Source organism: Felis catus, chromosome D2 (genome assembly GCF_018350175.1).
Source record: "Felis catus isolate Fca126 chromosome D2, F.catus_Fca126_mat1.0, whole genome shotgun sequence".
NCBI classification, from domain to species: Eukaryota; Metazoa; Chordata; class Mammalia; order Carnivora; family Felidae; genus Felis; species Felis catus.
Window position 1 is genome coordinate 67983334 of NC_058378.1, and position 26606 is coordinate 68009939.

The 26606-nt window shown below is 45.2% G+C and overlaps 1 protein-coding gene across 7 annotated transcripts in view; it reads left to right on the plus strand.

Moving 5' to 3' along the window:
- The window catches only part of RBM20 (RNA binding motif protein 20), a 193224-nt gene that overhangs the window by 109569 nt on the left and 57049 nt on the right, over nucleotides 1–26606 (plus strand). The window contains exon 1 of one of the 7 annotated variants that reach the window (XM_019813805.3): nucleotides 14110–14944. The exons of 5 other annotated variants lie outside the window; for them this stretch is intronic. In XM_019813805.3, coding sequence (XP_019669364.3) covers nucleotides 14862–14944 — 83 coding nt within the window. In that variant the 5' untranslated portion in view covers nucleotides 14110–14861. Of the gene's footprint in view, nucleotides 1–14109; nucleotides 14945–24196; nucleotides 25889–26606 lie in introns of those variants that run through there. One more of the 7 variants, XM_019813809.3, reaches the window with a different exon arrangement.

Here is a 26606-nt window from a genome sequence, read left to right on the forward strand (position 1 = left end):
AACGAGAGGGTGGAGGATGAGACATTGATCTTCAGTGTTAAAATGGAGGAAATGTTAACATTGGTTAATTCTAGATGGTGGGAATATGACAGATCGCTACATTTATGCATATTTTTGTATTTAAATTTTTTTTCTCCAAGAAAACACAAAGAATGCTCGCTTCAGCAGCACGTGTATACTACAAAAAGAAAGCACAGAGCAACTACCAACCCAGATCAGCATGCAGGGTGGAGGCTACAGTTGTGTCCAGGAAATTGCCTGGCCTCAAAAGTCTGATTCTGGTCCTGGCAGTGGCATCACCAAGCTGTGTCCATGGGTGAGAACCTTCCCTCTTGGGGGCTTTTCACTCTGGAAAACAAGAGGATTGAACGGATTGTCAGCTGAGGTCTTCTCTCTTGGTAGCTCTCACATTTTCTTCTCTCTCCGTGGGAGAGGTTACTGTGGCTGCAGGAGCAAAGAAAGAATGCATGGGGAAGAGCCCTCACATAAGCATAAATTCCATACGAGTGCATGGAAGTGATTATTATTACATTCAGTTTGTGCTTGCCCGACCTCTTGGCTCCTAGACCCTGCCTGATGTCTGTAAAGCCCTAGACTTTTCTGTTTTCCTTGGCAGAGGATGGATCTGGGTGCCCTGATAAGTGTGCTCCCTGCCAAGTGGCAGAGATCTTAATTAGCTGGGACTGAGTAGGAGCGGCATCCTGCTGACGTTCATGTACCTGCTTAATTGGTCTCCATTATTCTCCATTATTGCTCCGAAGTCATAGCCTGAAAAGGAGCCAAGAAATATACCCTGTATGGTATGGTGGGGGGTGGGGAGGGGGGAGGAAGTGTGTCCGGGGTGTTTAGGGAGATACCAGTGTCTTGGTCAAGATGGTTGTCTGTGGGCTGGTAGTTTAGAAACAGGAGCCTTGGAATTCTGCCTCACCTATGGATAATGCAGGCCTGTCCTGCCTGAGTTTCCTCATCTGTGAAATGGGTCGACCTGATGAGACCAGAGTGATGTAGAGGATCATTTCCTTTTTGTCTGCAGAGAGAGGGCTTTGAAACAAAAAGAAGGGAGGTGGTGCTGCAGTTTTTCACCATTTGTAATTACAGTTATCGCTGCTCTCAATCCAAGCAGGGAGTGCAACCAAGACCTCAGTCAGTCTTAAATAATGTGTGCGTGCGTACAGATGCTTCAGACTTTACATGATGTCCCTGTAAAACAGGTCTGGGTGCTAAAGGACAAGAAAATCAGAGTTGAAAGGCAGGAAACCCTTTCACGGCCCCTCTTTGCCATAGGGATGAATTTTAAGACTCGACTGAGTATTTAAGTTGAGAGGCAGTTGCAACACACACACTCCCTCTGTTCTTCGTGGACACACACACTCCCTCTGTTCTTCGTGGCCTTCCCACCGCATGTACTAAAGACATTTTCTTTCTACTGCAGCCTAACTCCTATCTTTTCCTCTCTTCTCTGTTTCTCCCCCTCTTCCTTACATCTGAACATGTCCTCTTTGCATCTTCTGGGTTCGTTCCCAGCAAGGTGGTTTGAGAAATAAGGGGCCTTCAGAGGCTCCATTCTGTGGTCACCATAGTGGTTTTTAGGTTATGCCCGAAGACGAATCCACGAAGGCTCTCTGTGACCTGAACCATTCCCGTGAAAGCAGCCAAGCTTTTTGAAGTGCACGGTTCCCAAAGTTACTGGCTGGGATTTGACTGTGCAACTTTTAAACGCTATCACGAGCTTGCTGGCATCCAGGAAGAGAGTGTTCTCATGTAAGAGCGTTCGTTGAAGTGACGGTGTTTGCATAGCAAAGTTGAGAGTGAGAGGGATCGGGGAAGAGCAGACAGTGCCCGGAGGCAAATGTGACGTTCCTATGTTTTCAGTGACTAGTGTTGAAAATCTTATGCTTTATGGCAGTTGTTTTTATCTGCTAGACGATTGTATAAAGGATTAGCAGTAGATGAAATTGCTCTCTAAATATTTATTTGTATTGAGATGAAATTGGCTTCTTTAAAACTGTGCAGGGGCGCAGAGTTAAGCATCTAGTTTCAGCTCAAGTCATGATCTCATGGTTTGTGAGTTCGAGCCCCATGTCAGACTCTGTGCTGACAGTGTGGAGCCTGCGTGGGATTCTCCCTCTCCCTCTCTCTCTCTCTCTCTCTCTCTCTCTCTCTCTCTCTGTCCCTTCCCTGCTTGTGCTCTCTCTCTTTCTCTCAAAATAAGTAAATACACTTTTTTTAAAAATACCAAAAACTCTGTGCAGGTTTATTTCTTAAGCTGCTGCTGCTGTCTGTGCTTCTCCATCTTTACTGTCTCTGCCCATCCCCCCCCCCCCCCCCCCCGGTTGGGTGATGCTTCCTCCCAATTTCCTTGGTCTGGGGCCGTGGCTGCTCCCCCCGTGTGTTGCCGTTTCCCAAAGCGTGATGCGTGATTTGTGGTTTAGCGGCATTGTTTTTGGCGAGCATCTCATTGGGAAGCCACCCTCAAGTCCAGGCTTGATTACGTGTCCTGTTTTTCTAATCCCTGCTCTTGCGCCATCTGAACTGTATCATGGCATCGATATTAAGGGAGAGACTTGAAAAAGCCCTGTTAATTACAGGCACCCACACTTTTCTGGCCACCAGCGTGTCCTTCTGAAATAGGCAGAATAGTTAGGTCCAGGGCATGCAGACTGAGTTCTGGGGCTATCTCAGTGCAACAGACAACACTGGGAAATCTTCCAGATGAATTTGTGACATATGGAGGGAGTGTATGGGGAGAAGTGAGTTATAAATAGAATTTGCTTTTTTTTTTTTTTGAAAAGTCAAAGTAAAAATAATTTGCTGGATGAAATCACTATGGCCTTGGATAAATCAATCAACTTCACTAGACTTTAGCTGCTTCATCTGTAAACTGGGTACAGTAAGAATTTACTTGTCTGTAAACAGAAGGCTGCATGAGATGGTCTCTGGAGAAGTCATTCATGGGTTTTTGATTTGCTGAACATTGAGCTGAGGTAGAAAGGTCTGGACGTGAAATGTCGGTGAACAGGAGAAGTATGTGATTGTTGTTATTTTTTCAATCATTTCCCATTGTAAAATATTGCACATACCCCCCCCCCCCCACACACAAGTGTTAAAACATGTATACAGAGTTTAACAAATAAGGCAAACACTTGTGTAACTATCATGGGTCAATAAATGGGATCCCCCTGGCTCCCAGAAGGCTCTGAAGGTCCCTGATGCAGCCCAGCCTCCTTCCTCACACTTTGATAATAACTTCCTTGCTTTTGTCTGTAGCTTTACCACCTCTGTTTCCCTCTATTAGGAAAGTCACACACTCTTCCTACTCTAAGAATTACAGTATTTGTACTTAAAGTTTGTCTAAACTTTCATTTCCCACGGGGTAATACCAGGTCTTTGGAACACTCTAAGAACACTTACCCCTCCGACCTTGTTTTCTCTCATTACTGTGTGTCTTAATTCTGTGTATCTTAAGGAACATCAAATAGTTTGTCCTACCCAGTCAACATTTGTTGATTGAGTTCATGCATTCCTCACTCTCCTTACTCTTCGTTCCTTTTCGTGTTGCGAGTTTTCCATCTGGGCTCACTTTCCACCTGCCTGACAGACAACCTGTAGAATTTCTTTTGCTGGTCGGGAGCCCTCTCAGGTTCCGTATGCTCGGGAGGTCCTGAAAACGCCATCATTGTGGAAGGATGGTTTTGGCAGTTGTATTTGTTTCCTGTGGCTGCTGCAATGAACTTGGTGACTTAAAACAACACACATTTATTCTCACACAGTCCTGGAGGCCAGAAGCTCGAAATTCGCTTCCCTGGGCTAACATCCAAGTGTCAGCAGAGCTTTGAACCCCCACCCCCACCCCCCACCCCCGCTCGAGTCTCTAGGGGAGTGTCATTTCCTTGCCTTTCCAGCCTCCAGAGCCACATTTCTTGCCTACCTTGGTTCACGGCTCCTTCCTCCATCTTCAAAGCCAGCACTGTAATATCTTCCCATTTCTGTCTTCTTCTCTCACATCACCTTCTCCTCTGTGTCACGTCTTCCTCTGCCTCTCTCTTGTGATGACACTTGTGGCTGCCCTTCAGGCCCACCCACGTAATGCAGGATAATCTGCCCAACTGGAGATCCTTAACTTAATCATGCTACAAAGGCTTTTTTGCCATATAAGGTAACATTACAGGTTCCGGGAATGATGTCCCGGCTGTCTTTGGGGGCCATTATTTATCTCTGCATGGGAATATATGACATTATAGGTTGGTCATTATTTTGTTTCAGCATATTAAATATATGATCCAACTGTCTTTTGGCTTCCATTTTTGATGCTGAGACATCATTTCTCAGCCTTACCATTGTTTGTTTTAAGGTAATCTATATTATTTCTTTAAGATTATACTCTTGCCTCTCTCTCAAAATAAATAAGTACACTTAAAAAAAAAGATTTTACTCTTACTTTTGATCACTGTGATGTGTCTAGGTGTGCATTCCTTTATACTTATTCTTTTTAGTCTTTTCCGGGTCTTTCGAATTCGTGGTGTTTTTCAGTAGCTCTGGAAAAATCCTCAGTTTATCTCCTCAGTGTTATCTCAGTCCTGTCCTAACTCTCCTCCTCTTCAGAGACCCCCTTCAGCCCCCACCCCGTGAAATGTGTGTTGGACCTTTTTCCTGTGTCTTCCACATCGTAAATCCACTCTCCTGCACGGTCCACATCTTTGCTTTTCTGTGCTATTCAGGAAAGATTCCTCTGATCTAACCTCTGGTTTCTGATTCTCTCTTCTATTGTTTTTAACCTGCTGCCAGGCACTTCTATGGAGGTTTTAATTTGTTACTGAGTTTTTCCTCTCTAGAAGTTCCATTTGATTCTCTTCCAGATCTCCTGGGTCATTTTTTATTTTTTTTCTTTTTTTAAAACATTTATTCATTTATGAGAGACAGAGAGCACAAGCAGGGTAGAGGCAGAGAGAGAGGGAGACACAGAATCCGAAGCAGGCTCCAGGCTCGGTGAGCTGTGAGATCATGACCTGAGCCAAAGTCAGACGCTTAACCGACTGAGCCACCCAGGCGCCCCAATTTTTTACAATTTTTTTCCCTTCCCTGCTGATATTTACAAACTTGTCATTTCTTTTTTGCATGTGGTAAGCGTATATAAACTTAATAAGTCTGTACCTGAAGCCTTGTCCAGGTCTGTTTCTGTGCTCAGTTATTTATACTGGTTCCTCCTCATGCTGCTTATTCCCTATGCATCTGGTTATCTTTAACTGTTTGGCTGGTTATTGCCCTTAAAAAAAGTATTTGTGGAGATTCCTTGAGGCTTGGAATATAAATGTACTTCTGTACTTGGAATATAAATGTACTTTCTGCCTTCTGGCTGCCTTTTAGGGGACCACTTTAAACCAGACTCATTTCTGCTGTATGTTCCTGGGGTGAAATGTGCGTGAGGGTGGGTCTGTGGTCACATCTTCTCAAGAGTATTTTGTCTCCCTTACTTTTCCTTCTGCTCTGCCGAGGTACAGAGCAGCCTTCTTCCTGGGCCCATGGGGTTGGAGAGGAACAGGAGGTGTGACGGATTAGTTCTGGTCCGTCTGGTTCCCCTGAGACTGCAGCCCTTCAGAGCCCAACTTACTGCAGGGAAAGGTATCCTGTAAGTCTTTAGATTGAATGTGCTCCGCACCTCGTCTTCTGTCACCTGTACCCCTCCAGCGTCTTCAAGGCAAAAACAACCGTGGCGCCCAAATAATCATCTGGCCTCTTTGGGTTCAAACTCCTTTCCAGAATTGACCTGGCAGGACTGCGCTGTCCTTTCAACTCCTCATTGCTCTTCAGGTGATTTATCCAGAGTTGTTTTCAGCCAGAGGATTTATCCGAATAACCTACTACCTAACCTGCCTCGTGAGAAACAGTTCTTACACTTTTACTCTATAAAACTACACGTTTGTGTTTCACAGCTATGATATTTGCCTGTAGGAACTTTACAGTGCAAAAAAAAATCAAGGGAATATAGGCCCACAAGTTTTTATTTGTTCTAATAGATTAGTAGTAACCATTTGGAAGACTGATCTGGTGTAGACTTTGGGGGTAAAAAGGTGTGAGACTTTTTTTTTTAATATTTATTTATTTTGAGAAAGCACATGTGAGCATGCCAGCGGGGGAAGGGCAGAGAGAGGGAGAGAGAGAATCCCAAGCAGGCTCTGTACTAGCAGTGGGGAACCCTGTGCGGGGCTTGAACCCATGACCTGTGAAATCATGACCTGAACCAAACTCCGACGCTTAACGACTAAGCCAGCCAGGTGCCCCCAGGGTGTGAGACTTGCAATGGATGAAACTGAAGAGCCCATCTTGCTTGATGCGCCACTGTCCCTTCCTCAAAAGGGGTAATAACTTCAGTTGGTTGGCTAATGACTTGCATCCTTGCCTTGAAAAAATAACCACCAAAGGAAAACCACTCTTAGCTGGTTTCCCAACAACCTTAGCCGGGTCCTGGGCTGCCCTGTGGTGGCCAAGGTCCAGCCGCTTCAAGTTAGGGCCAGCTGTGAGGGCAGCTGGCTTTGATTCAGACGGTAAGACAGCATTAGTCAGCAGCCTCTTCTCTCATGGCCTGAGGCTATAGCACGCCAATGTGTGTCTGTGACAATGAAGGCAGATTCCTGACTCTGGCCATGGATAAGTGGGTGCACTTGGGCCAGGTTTGTGAGTCCAGTCTTTGGCCCACCCTCACCATCACGATTTAACTAGTTGGCCTTGGATCCAGTTTTTAAAACTTTAGATCCTGAATATCAAGAATGAGTTTTTGATCCCTTGGTTCTTCTCTCCCAAATATGGATAGAAACCTCTGAAATTATAATCAGCATGAGGAAAACCGTGTAAGTCATTTGTTGATTCAGAAAACATTTAATGGACTTCTACTCTGTGGAATGCACTGTGCTGCTTATTGTAGAGTCCTTGCATTCAGAATGATTATAATCTTGTCCTGTGCAGACAGAGCTCAAGGACCTAAGAGAGAAAGTGAGATTTAGAGGGGCCCCGGGGCTGTGAACTGTGATGTTTGTCATTCCATTGATTTGGGTGATCTGCCTGGTGTTCTTTTCCCTCCATATACCTCAGTGAGTGTCCCTCCCAGATCTGGGCTTACATCAGCGAGAGCGACCTTCCCACCTCGGGGAGGACCATCTTTTGGTCAGGATACAAAGGTGGCTGTGCTTCTCTGTTTAAGACTCGGCAAAAGACAAGGAGGAGAAAGCCTGAAGTTGGGAACCAGGCCTGCTGCTTATCACGAGGCTTCATGCAGTATGGCCAAAGACACAAAACTTAATTCATGATTTATACATCAGAGTAGATATAATTTCCTAGAAATTATTTCAGAATGGACATTGGAGTTTGGTTAATAAAACGTGGCTGTTCTCCTTGCCAGTTCTCTCAAAACTCATTGTCCTGTAATGTTCCTGCATAAGCGAGGTTGGTGCATTTATTTTATTTTATTTTTTTAATGATTACGTATTTCTGAGAGAGAGACGGAGACAGAGCGCGAGTGGGGGAGGGGCAGAGAGCGAGGGAGACACAGAATCCAAAGCAGGCTTGAACCCATGAACCATGAGATCATGACCTGAGCCAAAGTCAGACGCTTAACTGACTGAGCCACCCAGGCGTCCCAAGGTTGGTACGTTTATTAACTAATGGCACTAAGAGAGCAGTTCGAGTTTCAGCAAACAATTGCCACGTGTGCCTTGAAGAGGAAACCAGCTTAAAATCACGTTTGTTCCCTTAGCAGGAGTTGGAGGCTACACCGCTGAAGTTTCTCCAAGCTGCCCTCTCTTCTTTGGCAAGCTTCCAACCGCCTTGACTCTGGGAAGTCTTTCTTAGTTTGATTCTGAGCAGATTCTACCTGCTCCTATTTTTGCTTTCTATTTGCTTATTATTTTCTTTTCATTGTGAATGCTCCTTTTCCATGCTCAGCTCCTCTGACAGGGCGACTTTTGTACTCAGCTTGTAATGACAGTTCAATAGCGTGTGACATGTGGCATGTTTTCCAATTTTTATACCTTTATGCTCTTCTGGTGTTCAGCCATGGGGATCATGTTTTGCTGAATGTAATACTCTTGTCATTCACATTGTAATTGAAGTTAATAGCAAAACAAAGCTGTGGCAGACTGGTTCCTCCCCCTCCTCCTCCCATTCCAGGGATGGCATCAGAAAGCACTCACAGAGTATGCAGAGTATTAAAATACCAACAACTGTTTAAACTTAAGATCCCATCCTATCATTTACTTTTGTATATGCATGTGGAGGAAAAATGATCATGTGTTGGAGAGGGTCTAATGTTATGTGTGAGGGTATTTTGATCTTTTGCAAAAGCAGAGGACAAGGACAGTGCAAGAGCTGGGCCCAGCCCTGTTGACAGACTGATGGAGGTGATGAAAGGCAACTGGTGTTCTGGGAAGAGAATCAGGACCAAGTTGGGTTTCCACTGCCCTGCTTCTACCTACGTGCTTCCACAACACCCAGAATCCCCAATGCCCTAAATGGGACACAGGCTTACATATCGTCTTGGTCCGTGGGAAGATACGTTGCAGCTATCTTGAGTAGCTGGTGTCCTCTGATCCCAAAGTGATGGAGTAGACTCTACCATAAGTCGTTTATTGAACAATATTGACTTGAGCTTCTGTTTGTATCAGATACTGTTTTAGGTGTTGGACGTACAACAATAAAAGAGGCAGACAAGCTCTTTGCTCTCATGGAGCTTATATTCCAGGGGTGGGGCAGGCAATAAAGCATGAGACAAACAAGGTAATTTCAGGTAGTGATAAAGGTAGGATCGGGGACAGGGAGTCACCATATGTTCTTTAGGTTCCCATGGGTCTATGGTGACCTTGTTGGGAGGGTGACAGTAGCACAGAGACCTGAGGTTGAGAAGGTGTCAGTCACTGAAAATCTGAAGCAATGCTGTTTGGTAGAACTTTCTGAATGCTGGAGATACTGAGTACTGTGCTATCCAGTAGGGTAGCCGTTGGTCCCATATAGTTATTAAATACTTGAAATGTGGCTAGTACGACTAAGGAATTAGTTTTTGAATTGCATTTAATATTAATAACTTAAATTGAAAAGGTACGGATGGCTAATAGCTACCCTGTTGCACAGTGCAAGTCCGGAGGAAGGACTTTCAGGCAGAGGGAACAGATTGTGCAGAGGTCCTGAGGATACAGTCACCCTGAGAACCCAGCATGGAATTTATGTCTGGAAGCTATGTTCAAGTCTCTAAAGAGCAAATCTGGGAAACTTAAAAATACTTCCTGCTTCTGTTTTGGGGGCCCCTGGAGGACCTACCAAGGAACAACAGTTACCCAGAAGGGAATTAAAACCCCTGCTCAACAAAGAGCCAGCTTCCTTTTCTAGGAAGGGCTCATTCCCACATTGTGTGACTCACAACTCTTGACTGGTTTCCTCTGCTAACGGGTTGTGGCTGGCCTTTGTCTATGCAGGATATAGCCATTACTAGGCCAAGCTTGTTCTTTCTGGGAACGAATCCTGTCTTTGTTCTCTCCTTGCATCTTACTGTGACAAGAGACTGAAACCTCTACCGTTGCTCTATCAAGGGGTCACTCGCTGCCTTCCATCCCTCTGAGAGGCCTGAAACCCCCTTTATTTCTGGCTTAACTTTTCTTTGCCCGTTCCCCCCCCCCCCCCCCATTGCTAAAGATGGCATGGCATAGTCAGCCCTGGTTATAAGGGGAAAGTGGTGGTTGAAAGATAGTTTCAGCCCATCCGGTGTGGGCAGAGATTGGCTCCCGCAAGATTCGCAGCTGAGAAACATAGACGAGGTGGCCACTGTTGGCTCAGTGTCCTGAAGGTCAGAGGAGGCCCAGCTACACAGCCTGTAATCCTGGGCCAACCCGGACTGCTCATTGGTTAGCACTCGTCTTGAATTTGCATATCCAAAAGACAACACAATTACTTAGCACTGCCCTGAAAAGTATATAAAACTGAGCCACGGAGATGGAAATGTTAAATTAGAGACCAAAGCCCACTTCTGGGGTTGTTCGGTGACCCTGCCTTTTCCCCTCTGTCCACCTGACGACAGGTAACTCAGCTCCTCCTCCCCGCCCCCAGACCGGCAGTGGTTTGGGGGGCAGGCAAGGGAAGTGTAGAGGCTGTTGACTTTGAACTGTGATGTGCACCAAAAAACTGGCTTGATGTTAATGACTTTGATCTCTCTGGTGAGAAGTCTGAGGTCATAGCTTTGTTTATCCCTGAACAACATGCTGGCGTCTTCTGCCTGCTTTGTACATGGTGCCTTCCTGGAATACAGGTGTGAAAACCCATCTGAGTCATGTGCTTTGGCTTTCACAAGAGAATGAACATGGCCCTGCCTTGCATAGATGCCTCATTTCCCATATATCTTGCCTTTACTTTTGGCATATGGCTCTCCAGGAGAGACGTGCCTGCTGTGGCAAAGGGGCTGTGTTAACAACAACAAAAGGGGCCTCGTTTGAAGGTCCTTAATAAGCTAGATGGGGCATGATCAGCCCAACTGAATTCATTTTTCCCTAAAAAAATTACTTCTAAACAATAAACATGTTTGTTAAAGAAATACTGGAACATTTACAAAAGGAGAAACAAGTTACCCAGGTTTTGCTATCTAAACATGACTGTCCCTGTTAACATTAAAAATAAATTTTTTTTTAATGTTTATTTAGCTTTGAGAGAGACACAGTCGAGCAAGGGGGGAGCAGAGAGAGGGAGTCACAGAATCTGAAGCAGGCTCCAGGCTCCCAGCTGTCAGCACAGAGCCTGATGCGGGGCTTGAACTCACAAACTGTGAGATCATGATCTGGGCCGAAGTCAGACACTCAACCAACTGAGCCACCCAGGTGCCCCATTTTGATGTGCTCTGTAATCGTGGTTTGTTTTGTTTTTTTCTACCTAAGGGTTATTTTGCCTTTTACATGTTTGTAACCATAATATAGAAACAATTTTGTGTGCTGGTTTTTAATTTAACATTAGAAAGTAAGTGAATAGTAAGCATCATGTTTAATGGCCACCTGGCATACCCTTAAGTTCCTGCGTACTTGGCCCTGGAGTGTTTTGAACCACCAGGACTTGGTGACTGGCTGGAGGTGACACAGGGAGCTGGTGAGGAAGCCAGGCGCAGACCCCACGCTTCCAGTTCCAGCTGAGTGTTCCTTATACTCACTGGTTCTCAACCTTTCTCTGCCCTCATTCCTCACACATCAGCTGGCTATGTATCCCTGCCTCTTGGGTCTCTTGCTATGTTATTGTGTATGACTTCCTCCCCACCTTCCACTGAGGATCACTCTGCCACCTGCTTTGGGGCATCTCCCCAGGGCTGGAGGCCAAAAGGTCCCTTTCCATCATGTCACTTCAAGAAACAGTATCATCAGGAATAGTTTTATTTATTTGGGCCAGATTTGCCTCCTGCTTCTTCCAGCCCAAGTTCCACCCTGGCCCCTTCCCATGACCTTGCATTGATACTAGCTCTGTAGCAGGAGAAAGAATGGCCAAAGGAAACAGGGACAGGTTTGGGTGTCCAGCAGATGGTCCTGGGCTGTGGTGCTCTGCTGCTGTCACTGCGGACGGGTGACGTGGCTCCCACCCCCTGCCCCCTACTTCTCAGAGTTCTTCCTTCCCTTTCAGGACTGGCTACACGGGCACGTGTTCACATGAGGGCCCTTTTATTAGAAGGGTTCTACACTTAATTTAATGCTCTGCTGTTGCCAGCTTGAAATTCTTAATAATTTTTGAACGGTGACACTGCATTTTCATTTCGCACTAGGCCCCACATACTATGTAGCCTACTCTTATTAGATGTGAACACACACTTACCTGCAGCACTCATCTTATTTCACTCTGTTGTGTACACTGACTCACCTCATACCCTGGGGGATGTTTCAGTGGAAGGACCAGCCTTTGGAATCCAGTAGATTGTTTCAAATGACCACATATTGACTTTGGGACGTTGGGTTAGTGACGCATTTGGAGCCTCATTGTTCTCATCTGTAAAGTCGGCATAGCGATCTTTAGTTTTTAAGACTTCTGATGATCCAGGGGCTCCTGGGGGGCTCAGTTGGTTGGGCGTCCGACTTCAGCTCAGGTCATGATCTCACAGTCTGTGAGTTCGAGCCCCGTATCGGGCTCTGTGCTGACAGCTCGGAGCCTGGAGCCTCTTCAGATTCTGTGTCTCCCTCTCTCTCTCTGCCCCTCCCCTGCTCATGCTCTGTCTCTGTCTCAAAAATAAATAAAAACATTGAAAAAAATTAAAAAGAAAAAGACTGCTGATGATCCAGAGAGTATGTGGGATGGGTAGCACAGTACCTTGTGCATCCACAGTCAGTATCAACTTATGTTCCTCCCTCCCTCCTCTCTGGCAGTGTTGGTATACAGTAAGTGCTCACCATGCACCTATTACATTGCAGTTTGTGATGGTCATTTTGTGCCTCTTCATTTCCAAATGGGGCCAGGCTTTGTGTCCTAATCTCTGGGTAATCACACAATTAGAAGGGCTCATTCTAAGTACTGACTTTTTCTCCTCCTTAGGTTTGGGGAGATGTGCATAGTGGAGTGCTTTTCAGTAAACTCTTTTGTTTTTTGTTTTTTGTTTTTTTTTTAACGTTTATTTGTTTTGAGAGAGAGCATGAGCCGGGAAGGTGCAGAGAGAGAGGGAGAGAGAATCCCAAGCAGGCTCCATGCTGTCAGTGCAGAGCCTGACGTGGGGCTTGAACTCACAAACTGTGAGATCGTGACCTGAGCCTAAATCAAGAGTTGGACCCTTAACCGACTGAGTTCCTATCCTAAGAAAGTCCTGAGCATAGTGAGGTAAGACAGAGACGGAGGAAGGGGCAAAAATGTGCAGTTGCTGATTGGCGTTGAGCCTGTGCCTTGCAGAAACCTGGTGTATCATGGGAGGGACCCACAGCCGGAGCAGAAATGCAGCTGCGGCCAGGCTGGCTGGTTCCTGTAGGTCAGGATCTGGGACTGGCGCCTTTGGGTGTCTGTGACTGAGTCAGCGGCAGAGGGCCAGGCAAGCTTAGGGCAGCCTGTGGGCTTTGGCTATATTAGGAAGAAAGAACCCTTGGGCTCTCCCCGGAGCTCGCTGGGCAGGTGGGCAGTGGACAGGCCTCTGGTGGGCAGCTGGAAATGGGCTGTGTGGACAACAGACATGACCGGCTTTCACTTCGACTTTTGAGCGGGCTGCAGGAAGGTCACGCACTGAAGTCCTAGCAGAGGGAAGCTTTCCTGATGCCAGTGACCCCTCCCCCCCGCCCCCGCCTTTATGAGTCAAAGTAAAATAGGAGACCCCAGTGAGCTTTAGTCCTTCATTCTTCTGTAAGCTCTTTGGGGGAGGTTTTACCTTGTAAAAAGCGCGCTCTCCTGAATAGTTTTAAGAGGAGATTAGGTTGGATACTGGGTGTCACAGATGAACAGCAGACCATCCAGACAGGACAGACTGGGACGATGGCTGCTTTACCTACCATGGCAGCGAGGTCTTCATGGACAGCTGGTCTTGATTCAGAAACTCACCAAAGTTTTAGTTTTCCTTTGATTGTTTAGGATTACAGCATGAGATTTGGAAACAGAAGAGGAAACAATGTGGCAGGAGAATGGTGGCTTCTGAGGAGAAAAGGGAACAAGTTCCTGAGGAATTAAATCACAATTCAAGCAAAGCCCATCCCTGCCCCCCCCCCCCCCCGACCTCTTGGCTTTCAGTTTCTTTTCTTCTTCTTTTTTGTTCTGTATCCTGTTTTCTGTAAGACTTATGGAAAGGCTAGTCATACAGCAGTTTCTCCACTGAAGTACTCTTGATGTCTTGGGCTGGGTAGTCCTGGTTTGTGGCTTCTGTCAGGTGCTTTGTGGGGTTTTAGCAGCATCCCCCCAGTTCTGACAGACAAAAATGCCTCCAGCACGCCCTGCAGGGGGGGAATCACCACTGTGAAGAGCCTCTTCGAGCAGAAGGCAGTCCATTTGGAGTATCTGGGTGGCTCAGCCAGTTAAGCGTCTGACTTCGGCTCAGGTCATGATCTCATGGCTCATGAGTTCAAGCCCCGCATCGGGCTCTGTGCTGACGGCTCGGAGCCTGGAGCCTGCTTCAGGTTCTGTGTCTCCCTCTGTCTCTGCCCCTCCCCTGCTCACACTCTGTCTACCTCTCTCAAAAATAAATAAACATTTTTTTTTAAAGTCCATTTTTCCACTGAAAAGCATTATTGCAGTTACCACTGGGCGGGTGATACGATGGGTCACCTCTCTCCATCTCCTGCTCCATAACAATAAAAGCAAGAAGGGCAAACTGTTCAGGAGGTTGGCTGGCCAGGAGTCAGTGTGCAGTGCTGTCTGATGTGGCTGCATTGCTAAATGTCCTTTTGGGCACCTTGAGGACCAGACCGTTGCCTGTGAAAACCCAGAGTAAAAAAAAAAGGCAAACAAACAAACATACCACCATCACTCCCACCACCACCAGGGAACCATAGGAAAGGAAACCGGGACAGGAGGGAGGCTTTGGAATTTTATTTAAAATGGCTGCACGATTTGCACAAGACCCCCTCCTTCCGAGGCGCTCTCAGGAGGCCTGTCTGTGCAGAGCTGGCTTGGGTGTTATGTGAAGAGGCTGAGAACATGTGGCATAAACATCGACTGATATTGTTTGCCATTTAGCTCGGCATGTGTAATGCAGCAGGAATGGCTCCTGGCGGCATGTGACTCCCCTGCCAGCCGGGTGTGCACCGGGGCCACTCTCTCTCTGTCGCTTGCTCCCTCGCCTGCATTCCCCCTCCTCTGCCCCTTCCCAGACTCGTGAGAGTTTAAGTGGACGCTTGTCATGATTGGCAAGCAGAAAGCCGGTAGAATGTCACTGGAATTTTCTAGGGAGGCACATGCGCGACGCCCAAAATGACTCCCAGCTTCGGTGGCCTCAGGTGAGCGTTCGATGCCAGGCGCCTGGGTCTTTTTCAGAAAGGTAAGGTTGCATGACATCATCCTACCTTTCCCCCCAGCACAAGAAGGAAATCGAGGGTTTTCTTTTTACTCTCTAGTCCGGGCGGCACTTCTGACCATGTTCTTGGCGCTAAGCATCTGTGCATGAGTATGCGATTTGTCTGTATCCCCACCCCCTCCTGTTAAAAAAAAAAAAAAAATTGTAATAAATGATTCACAACGGCACGGTAACATGTGACCTAAAACAGCTCCCCATGACCCCAGCGAAATCAGCGATCCCAACGTCAGCAAGTCTAGATGCTCTTTTTACTCTGGTTACTAAACTCTTTTTATAAAGAAAAGTTGAGTGGCCACCGGGGAAACAGATCGCGTTATCATCAGACCTGAGGGAGCGGGCATTTTCGGAATCCCGAAACCTTATGAATGATGGGGTGTGTGTGGGGGGGGGGTCTCGTAAGGCGGAGGTGTTTGGTGTTGATTGCTGGAATTTGTCAGCGATGGAAAATGAACGTTCGAAATGTCTTGTGTCTGCCGAGTGCCGTCAGGCTCATGACCCGGGAGGGGAGCACGGTCTTAGGATTCGGAAGCACAGGACATTTTGCCAAGAAAGAATGCTTGAAAGTTGCTTCTAAGCACCTCTGAAGGACCCGCAATACGTGTTTCAGCGACTATTCGGTATCGTTAAGTAAAGTTAAATTTCAAAACAAAACTATTTTCATAGTCCCCAAGCAAGCAAGCAAGTGTATAAACATCTGTCGTGAGGTTCAGGGAGCACATTTGGACATGACTGTGCTGATCTGTGAGTAGGCTCACGCACAACCAAACATGACTCACCTCGCTTCTCTGTCTGATGCAATTAAAAGTCTCCTCGACACGTTTGGGACAGGAGTACTGGTTTTCTTCTGGCAAGTGTGGAAAAGCAAACCCATCCTCGTAAAATGGCGTGTAAAATAGTGTGTGTGATGGATCCTACCTCATGGGAATTTTTTAACCTTCAAAAAAATGCATCATGTAGCTTTCATTGGTTTCTGCCTTATATGTGTTGGAATCTTTTTTCTTCTTCTGTGTTGCACGTTCTTTGCAAAGATGTCAGAACACTGAAGGGTAGATATTTTCACACACTTGCCCCTCCCCCGCATGCATCCACTAACAGCTGCCACATATGATTTTGTGGAATTTGATATTTTGAACGAAATGACTTCCTTCTTTTCCATAGTAATATAATAATCAATTTTACCATAGAGGACTCTGTACATGTCCAGCGTTGACTGCTCCTAATTAGCAATGCATGGGGTAGCAGAGGAAAGTGCCGGAGAGCAGTTTGGAGTGAAAGAAGAGTCAGCCATCGAATTTTAACCATTCTTTCTTGCCTCAGCCAAGGCGGTCCTCAGTCTCCGTGGATCTTAGCCGCAGGTTTAGTTTGTGGTGACCTGAGAAAATACTAGAACGGCACGTGCAGACGTAACCAAGATGGCTGCATCTGACGGCTGCTGGTTTTTATCTTCTATCTTTTCCCTTCGGTAGCTTTCCTATGGCCACAGCTGTGTTAAATAGAGACAAAAGCCAGAAGTAACCTACAGATAATATTCTCTGCCTTGGGTGGCACCTGTGATTTGTTGTCTGTAGTCAGAAAGGTATGTGTCTTAAGGCACCAGAAACTTCATCAACATTGGGAAATGGAAGCTTTCTCAAATAAATAGTTCCATGGTGTATTTACAACGTTCCAACCTTAATATTCTCATTTGCTCTAAGGAATTTAACAGAATTAAATAGTGCATGATCCCAACACACATAGGAAATGTATGCCTCATACTTCACAATGAAACGCTGAGCATACACGTCCAAGACCTCCGTTCCCATATGCTTAGAGGCGGTCATAAATTCAAGTGAGTTGAATAAGTATTTGTTTAGTGCCTCTAATTTGCCCGGCACGGAGCCAGGCAGACACTCAGGAATTTGAAAGATTCTAGGACGTGGATGAAGTCTTCAAGGTGTTTAAAATTTAGAAAGCTAGGGTCACCCGTGGCAATCATCATCTGGCTGTCTACAGCAGAAACTATATGTGTACTGTGGAGAAAGTCTTGCCACAAAAAATATTTATCAAACCATGTGAGAGATGCTTCAGTGTATAGCTAAGAAAAATCGGTTGATTGCCCACTGTGTTTGTGGGCTTATAAAAATTTCAGTGTTTATTCTTAAGTATAATTGAAAACAAATGGTCATGCTGCTTGTGGTGACAAAAATGGCTTGTGTGGCTCAAAGTAATGAAGAACAGATTGATTCTATTCCTTTATAGACTGGCAAGCCTCAGACTATGCTTCACAATAGTTCTCCTGGGGAGCTATTAAAAATCCCAGCGTCAGGGCACCTGGGTGACTCAGTTAGTTCATTGTCCGACTTTGGTTCAGGTCATGATCTCGGGGTTTGTGGGTTTGAGCCCTACGTTTGGGCTCTGTGCTGTCAGCCTGTCAGTGTAGACCCTGCTTCAGATCCTCTGTCCCCCTCTTTGCCCCCACCTCTGCTTGTGCTCTCTCAAAAGTAAACATTAAAAAAAATCCCAATGTCTAGGGTGAATCAGAATCTATGGAGATATGATCCGAGCATTAGTGTTTTAAAAACACCCCAAGTGATTTCAGTGCCACCACGTTTGAGGTTTAACAATAAAGATGATTTGTCAAACACTTTTTGTTAGCATAGGGTGAGTTTGGAAGGTGGACTTTCTCCTGATATTTCTCATAATGTTGCTTGACTGAAGAATTTTTGGCATTCTGGAGTCTGATCCTTCTATTCTCTGCATTGGTGAACTCAGAGTGAATGGAGCTTGCTTTTTTCCTATTCAGCAACCGATAACGTGACGCTAAGCCAGTCAACGAACTAATTAGATTACCGGAGGTTTTATGAACCCAGAGTGTTTTGATTCCAGGAGGCCAAATATTGTTGAACATGTCGACTCTCTTAAAGGAAGGTAGGTAGAGTAGTGGCAAGTGCCCTGGATGTTACTCTTGCAGTGTCTGAAACCCCTGTGAAAAAGGGGGCCCCTTGTTGGTGTATTGGGTGCCTAGGAGATAGAAGAGGCTTGTTTTTTTTTTAAATTTTTTTTCTTAATGTTTGATTTATTTTTGACAGCAAGAGAGACAGCACGAGCAGGGGAGGGGCAGAGAGGGAGACACAGAATCCCAAACAGGCTCCACGCTCTGAGCTGTCAGCACAGAGCCTGATGCAGGGCTCAAACTCACAGACCGCGAGATCATGACCTGAGCCAAAGTCAGACGCTTAACGGACTGAGCCACCCAGGCACCCCAGGTGTGCCTTGTTAAAAATACAGTTGTTACCGAATGCTTTGTAACTCACCATTGATTCTTGGAGTTGTAAGGTAGATTCAAGATAGTCTAGTCCAGTGGTTCTCAAAGTACAGCGTCAGTATCAGTATCGCTTGGACTTGTTAGAAATGCAAGTAAGTTCTCAGGCCCCTGCCCGGACCTCCTGAGACAGCAGCTGGGGGTGAGTCCAGCATCTGTGTTAGGGGAAGCCCTCCCAGTGCCCACCTAACTCTTGAAAACCACTGCCCTCATTTCACCTTGTCATTTTACAGACAGGTTTGTTTCGTGCAGATTAAATGCCTCTCTCTGAAGTCACCCAGAGCTGGGGGAGGGGGAAAGGCTAGAAACTCCGATCTCCCAGGACAGAAATCTATCACTGTACCATGACCAGATGAATTTGACTTTTCCTTGTGCCATCAATGACAGCTTTAAGAAAACACGCACCATCCTAAAATCATAAGGCATAAAGGGACCTTAAAAATGTTTCATCTGACCCTCCCATTTCACAGATGAGAAAACTAAGGTCTACAGGGTGAAATGACCACAATCAGATGTGCAGTTATTGGGGGCAAAGCCTGTTTAAGAAGTAGGTCTACTTACGAGCCAAACAGTGCTACCCCACCCAAACTACCCCACACTGCCTCTTCAGCTTCGTATAGACTTCTAGTATTTGGTTTAAGTCACATTGGTTAAAATGTCCAGGCTAATAGTCAGACAACTCTGGGAAGAGAACAGCTGTATTGATTGAGAATTTTATTTTTTAAAAATTATTCTGAAATTTTATCTTGATTTAAAATTGCCTTGGGGGGGTTGGCGCCTGGGCGGCTCAGTCACGTTAGGCCTCTGACTCTGTCTCAGCTCAGGTCTTGATCTCAGGGTTGTGAATTCAAGTTCCGGGTTGAGCTCCATGCCGGGCATGAAACCTATTTAAAAAAATTATAACAATAAAATAAATAGCATAAGATTGGCTTGCATTTTATGACCATCCTTGTACATTTACCAGAAAAATCTCAGTGATATAAATTACCGAAAATAAAGTTAGGAGAACATAGGGGCCATTCCCAGAGCATGTGTTTTATCTCAGAATCATGTAGATTAGACACTTATATCTTCTCAGATCACACACTAAAATCGCATTTTCTTTAGGTTCAGTTAAAAGGAAACACTGTCTATTTGTTGAATATTTTAGAATTTTGTACTCTGTGTGGTTGTGGTATTTACATAATTCTGATGGTGGTCAGAGACTGAATCTAATCCATATTGTCCACAGAGCTTCCTCTGTAAAGCCTCGTAGCAACGCATATATGAAACATTTAGCCAGGAAGCCAAATTGAGAATATGATACACAACTACTAAGTCCACACACATACACATGGAACAGTTGTGTACTTGTACAGAAGTGTTTAATGGTTCCACACACCAACCATGTACCAGATACTGTGATATGAAATAGAACACATAATTCCTGCCTTCAAAATAATCACGGGGCAGTGAGGACATCAGATGAGCCATTGAGTGGACGATTATGAGAGAGGGTGGTAGGAGCTAGGAGAGAGTATAGTTGAGGCTACCGGAGCAGCTAGGCATTCTGGGGAGTCACAGAAGGGACATCAGCACACACTGGATGGGGGCAGGAGTCAGAGAAGGCTGCCTGGAGGAGGCGCCATCTGAGCAGCATGTTGAAGGACCCTGAGGGGGAATAGGCAGAGGTTTTCCAGGGAGAGGGAACAACATATGCGAAGGCATTCATGTTTGTTTGCATGTTGTCCTTCAGGAGGGCAATTTTGGCCTAGAAACCCCTAAATACTTCATTTGCATGTATAAACGTTAACATTTGGTGCCTTGGGGAACTTGTATAGCAGTTTTTAAATATACATTTCAAACAGCTTGTTTTTCCATCTCAAAAGACTGAGGTTCTCCAGAAAAGTTTGTTGGTTGAGAGGTTACCCTATTTTATGTTACTGAGAAAACAAAGATCTCTCTTAACCCCAGAAGTCAATCCAACTCCCTTAATTTTAGCCTGCACAAAACCAGTGAAATTCTGCCCAACATGAATTTTCTGAAAAATTGTGTCTCAGGCAAACCCAACTCCAGCCTGAAAGAGATTTGAGCTGAATTTCACTGTAAAAGGCTCCTTTGGTCTGTGGAATGCCTTTGTAGAGAACATCTTATAATGAGGCACTTTTGGTATTTGGATCACTGAATCTTCATGGACAGAGTCAAGAGAGCCTCTTCTTGTGCTAAACTGCCCAGGAGAACAGGGATGGAAGAAATTAAGTTATTTCATGCTGATTGGCCTGCAACACATATTATCTGAGCCACGTATATGACAATAGTTTCTTAAAAGGTATTTCCGGTAGCTTATAATCGCTTAATTTGTGAGACGTAACAATAATAAATTATAAATTGTAGTATTTTGCATTTATTGTATATCAGTTACATAGTACATGATGTTACTAACATCATATAGTATATACAAATAATGATCTATTATTAAATAGTGTTTATTTATAATATTTATGTTATTATGATTTAATATTATTTGATTCTGTCATCAGCATCAGCTTGCTTTACAGAGTGCTTGCATATCATGTTTGTTCTTTATAGCAACTTAGCAGGGCAGAATTATTATCTTGACAGATGAGGAAATTAAACCTGAGAGTTCTCAGATTTCAAAGGTGGAGGAGATCTTGGAGGTCCTTTCACCCAGCTTTTCTCATTCTACATAAAAAGGGAAACTGACTGGCCTCCAGTCCCACAGGGAGCAAGCAGCCGCTGTGGTACCTGGGTCTTCCAATTTCCAGTTCAGCAATTTTTTTTTTTTTTTTTTTTACTTCACCATACACTGCCTGCAGGCCCTACTGTGTTAAAAGAAACTTGAGAGAATGTGCATTTCTTTCTTTAGGAGAAATACTGCTGAACCCCGTCCTACATGCTGGTTTATGAGCACACACAGGTATAGATAAGTCTCTTACTTTTATACTTTATTCTATGTTTAGAGAGAGACAGATCGATAAATAGACGCACCACACGTGGATGTCACTAGGGAGGTAGAGGTGGAATTAGACTGGGCAGAGTCTCAAAGGGGACTTCCACTTTATCTGTATAGTTTTGGGGTTTTTTTAAATAAAAAGTATCTGAGGGGGGAAAAAAATTACCATCATCATAGCATTTGTTAATTTGAGGTGATGGGCAGGCAGTGAACTTGTAAAGATGATAAAGATTTGTTATATTCTTCATATTTTTAAGGTTTTAAAGTTGAAAACAAAGCCAAATGTGAATATTAAAAATAAGTTACAACCTACAGGACTATCATTTTGTAAAGGGTATTTTAGGGGCGCCTGGGTGGCTCAGTCGGTTAAGCCTCCGACTTCAGCTCAGGTCACGATCTCACGGTCCGTGAGTTCGAGCCCCGCGTCGGGCTCTGGGCTGATGGCTCAGAGCCTGGAGCCTGCTTCCGATTCTGTGTCCCCCTCTCTCTCTCTCTGCCCCTCCCCCGTTCATGCTCTGTCTCTGTCTCAAAAATAAATAAACGTTAAAAAAAAATTTTTTAAAAAAAGGGTATTTTATTTTACTTATTTATTTTAAGGTTTTTTGTTTTTTTGTTTTTGAGAGACAGTGAGAGCAGGGAGGGGCAGAGAGAGAGGAAGACAGAGGATCTGAAGCGGCCTCTGTGCTGACAGCAGTGAGCCCGATGTGGGGCTCGAACTCACGAACCGTGAGATCGCGACCTGAGCCGAAGTGGGATGCTCAACCGACTGAGCCACCCAGGTGCCCCAAGGATATTTTAAAGAAAGAAAACTGGCACAGAAGAAGGAACAGAAAAAGAAACGAATACATGGTTCTTGGTGGATAAGTTGACATTAATTCTGTCTGTGCTCTCAGTCTTTCCTGTTATGACATTAGCAGAATATTTCTTCTTTGCTCTGCATTTGCTACATCATCGGTTCCCTTGTGCACATTTTGAGCACTTCTAGTAACTCCAGCAGGAAAGTCAGGCCTCTCTTGTGAGTTATGGAACCGCTAGCGGCCCCTTGGTGACTGCACATCCCTGGTTCTGAGAATCTTCTGATGAAAGTGGAACAGAGTACAATGGTACAGAAAACTGTTCATTTAATAACACCAAATGTGTTATTTAAAATAAAATCGTAAATCATTAACCAAACTTACTGTGGCAGTCATTTTGCATATCTGCATTTGTCGTACCATTATTTGTACACCTTAAACTTACACAATGTTAATATCAATAAAGCTGGTGGGGCACCTGACTGGCTCAGTCAAAAGGGCATGCGACTCTTTATCTCAAGGTTGCGAGTTTGAGCTCCACACCGGGTGCAGAGATTACTTGACTAAAAAACTTAAAATTATATATCGATAAAGCCGGAAAAAAATAAAGTAAAATACTGTGACACATTGGGAGAAAAACCACAGAATAGAGGAAAATTCTTTATATTTTAGTACCTTTAAACAAACAAACCAAAACCCCTGTAAAACAAATCACATCCAAAGAAATAGAGCCAGGAATGTGGTTTTAGAAGCGCTCTTTAATGAATGTGTAGGCAGAGGGTAGAATCCTGGCCTGAAGTAATACCCTGCTCCGCATCCCTTATTTGCTGGATGCCTTCGGGCATTCTGGAAGACCTTTTTTGGTCTCAGTCTTTGTAATGTAAACCAGAAATGGTCATATCTGACTTTCCTTCCCATTTGGTCATCCTGGAAATCAGATAGCTAATGAGGTGAAAGAAAACACTGATTAACAACCTAACTAAAAAAACATGGAACAGGAGAGAGATGGTAGGATTATCGTCTCCGAGACGCCACGCTGTTACAGATCACTCTATGGTAATGTCATGGCTAAAGCCCACACGTGGGATAATGCCAGCATTGACCCAGTAATCTTGATATTACTCACAGAGGCCTCGCTAAGTGATAACCCAGTAGTTCTGTCCTTACCAAGAAGAGCACTATCAAAAAATGTATGACCTCCTTCTTCTCACAAAGGAGAAGACTAGAAGCCACATTAGCCCTGAGGAATGGGGAGACATGGGGTCCAGTCCCGCTCTTCTCTAGCCAGCTCTGTGACTTGGGGTGATCACATATCACACCAACTTCACTGGGTTTCACTTCTTTCCTCTGTAGGATGAGTGCATTAAACAGAAAAGGTCTCTAAGGCCTCTTCTTGCTCTTAACATTTTTGACAGTCAGCTAGAGTTTGAACCTTAGCTCCAATATTACCTGCTATCATCATTTTTGTCTTTGTAACCTGGCCTTTAGGGACTGTTCCCGGTGGTTCACGTCCTGACCTAGCTTGTAAGTGTTACAATAGAGTCAAGAATTTAGGATTTGAAGTTCGGCTCCCAGGAGACAATGGAAGGGCAGGACTCAGCAGTGCCCCGGCCCTAAGCATTGCCCTTTATTTGATTTGGCCACACAGTGAAGGTGTGACCAAACCTGGAAAACATTCTCTCACCTGGTCATGAGCTCTCTTGCCTGGATTCTATTTTATATCTTAGCACATGAGAAGAAATGACACATTCATTGCTTGGCCAGGAAAGGGAACTGTGTTGAAGTGGAAATGAATTTAAATCCCTGCTGGGTTATCTTGGAAGATACTGTGCTTAACTGAAAATGTGTCCATTCAGGTTGGCTTAGGCACTGCTGTGCTCTGGGCTGTGGTTCCTGGCTTCTGCTTCCGGGTGGCTGAACATTACCAGGGCAAAGCTCGCTGTGAGTCCACACACATCTATACGGCTGAACTTCAGTTGCGTCCGTCTTTGTTATTAATCCACAGCCCTTCACGTCTGTTGCTGACTACTTACCAGTTTACCCAGCAGCTGTTGTTAGCTCTCTCTGTTCTCCCCAAGTCCCAATCCACACTCCTGCTTCTTCTCTCAGCAGGTGTCCGCCCTTGTTTTTACTTCCCTCCTCTCCATATTTACATCTCTCTGTGTTTTCCTCTTCCATCTCTATCTGTCTGCCCTGGCAGAGCTCACCTGCCATGTGCACTGATGATGCCGGTGATGGCAACGGTGCTGGAGATAGTATTAGTGATGTAATGGCAATCATAATGGTGATGGTAATAGCGATACCAATAGAGACGATAATGCTGATGGAGTGACATGGGTGATGATAATAGAGTGACAATAGTAATGGTGGTGGTAAAGGTGATGGTAACGGTGATGATAATGGTGATGGTAATGGTGATGGTAATATTGATAATGGTGACGGTAATGGTGATGACAGTAGGGGGTCGTAATGGTGACGGCAATGGCAGCAGTGATGGTGATGGTAATAGTGATGCTCAGGGCTATGACGATGGTAGAAAGACTAGTAGCAGTGACGGTCACTGATACGTTGTTTCGTGAATGCTTACTGTATGCTAGGAACTACGAAGAACAATTTAGGCACAACTCTCGGGACAAGCCCGTTGCTCAGGCATAGCCATCCCAGCTTTAACGATGAGGACCTTGAGGGTGAGAGAGGATTAAGTATTTGCCCCCAGCCTCCAGCTTACAAGTCGCAAACTGGAATTCAAACCCATTTTGACACAAACTCTGAAACCTGTGCCCTCAGCCTCTGGTGCTCCTTCCCATCCCTGCCTCCATCCAGAATGCAGAGCACAATCATATTGATAAGGCTGCTACTCCATAAATATGGCTGAACTGATTTTAACTCATCCCACCCCGAATCCTAGTGGCAATGAAATGATCTGCAAGGACTTGAGTGACAATATTACTTCCTCTGTAGAGGAATGTTTTCAGAAAGGGAAGGGTGTGTTGTTATCACACAGAGAATGTTCTCTTTCCAATAATGTTCTGGACATCTGTACAGCACCTAACAGTTTGCAGAGGGGTCTGGCAACTCTTTACTTAATCCCATGTCAATCCTCATAACGTAAATAAGAAAAGATTGTGACTTCTCTTTTTAGAGTTGAGGAAACCGAGGCTGGAGTCTGTTGTCCACTGTGACCCAGCTGACAAGCCTCACGTTATGTCTAGATCTCACGATGCCTGATTCCTACCCCCGTGTCCTACAAGGCAGTCCACAGCCCAATTGGCACTCACTCTATACCCTCCTTTGCTCCACATGAATGAAGACTAAGAACCATTGTATTTTTAATAATGATTCTTTTCTCCTAACAGGATAATTAATGCCTTTTATAAAGCCAGCTCTTAGTGTAGCAGAAATGGCCCATTAGGTGCTGGGAAACAAATGGTGTTTCAGTCAGCTAGAAACTGTCCCCTGGTGAGGGTCACGGCATTATATCCCCTGCTCACAGGAGCACCTGTGTGGCCAGAGCTGGATCTGTGTACCTGTAAAAGGTTGTTGTGTATCCCTGCCCTTGTGGGGACTTTACTTGTGCACCCCATTCACACCCTGGCCTACTGACCATGGTACAGGCTCCTATTCCACCAAGAAGGGAGGAGCATTCTGTGTCTCAAACTTCCAAGAAGCAGGTGTCTCTGGTCGGCAGATAATCCCACCAAAGTGGCTGCCCAAGTTTCCCCTGCAGTGACCCTGGAGCTCCAGCTGCTGGGGCCTTATGGTCAGTCCACTGTGTAGAGGAACCTGGAGAGTGACAGGGAACTCTTGAGTCAACTCGGTGCCATGGAGAGGAACCATCTGGATTAAAAACAGACGTTCAGGTAGGTTGGCTTTCTTATTACATTATTTTTATTAAGCAAATAAAGGAAATGCATTGATTCTTGTACAGAAATGGCCAAGCAGATGCAGGGGATACTGGCTCCAAGTATCCCTATGAGGTCAGTCAGGAGCTGCCCGTGCTGCTGTTCCCGGGCCAGTGTCTTTGGGTCGGCTTTATTCTCAGGCAGGTTTTCCTTAAGTGGTGCCTTAAATTTAACCAGTATAGCAACTCAGTCATGGCAGGACAAAAGAGTGCCTGTCTTCCAGAAGTTCCAACAAAATGTCAAGGAGTGTCCATCCTTGAGCCAGTCATTATGGCCAGGGGCTCTGATTGTCCAGGTTTGTGTCACATTGGGTGGAGATTACCGTCCCGTTTTGTAGATGAGAAAATTCTGAGTGTCAGAAAAATTAAGCGATGTTCCCCCATCATACAACCCATACAACCAGTAAGAGGCAGCTGGAAGCCTGAGTCTCTGACCACAACTCACCCTACAGCTACCTTTCACCAACAGTGGATGCATCTTTGCATCTGTAGCTGGATCAGTTAGTCCAGAACGTTTGTCTTTGTTCAGAGTTCGGGGACAGCCCTTGAGACAGCCTTTTCTTTCACTTACTACATTTCTCTAAGACGTCTGAGGCTTGAACCACTTCCTCTTGTGCCTTACTGTTTTTGTGCTTAGGCGGTTTCAGAATACTCAACACCCTCTGTGTTGCTCTGTC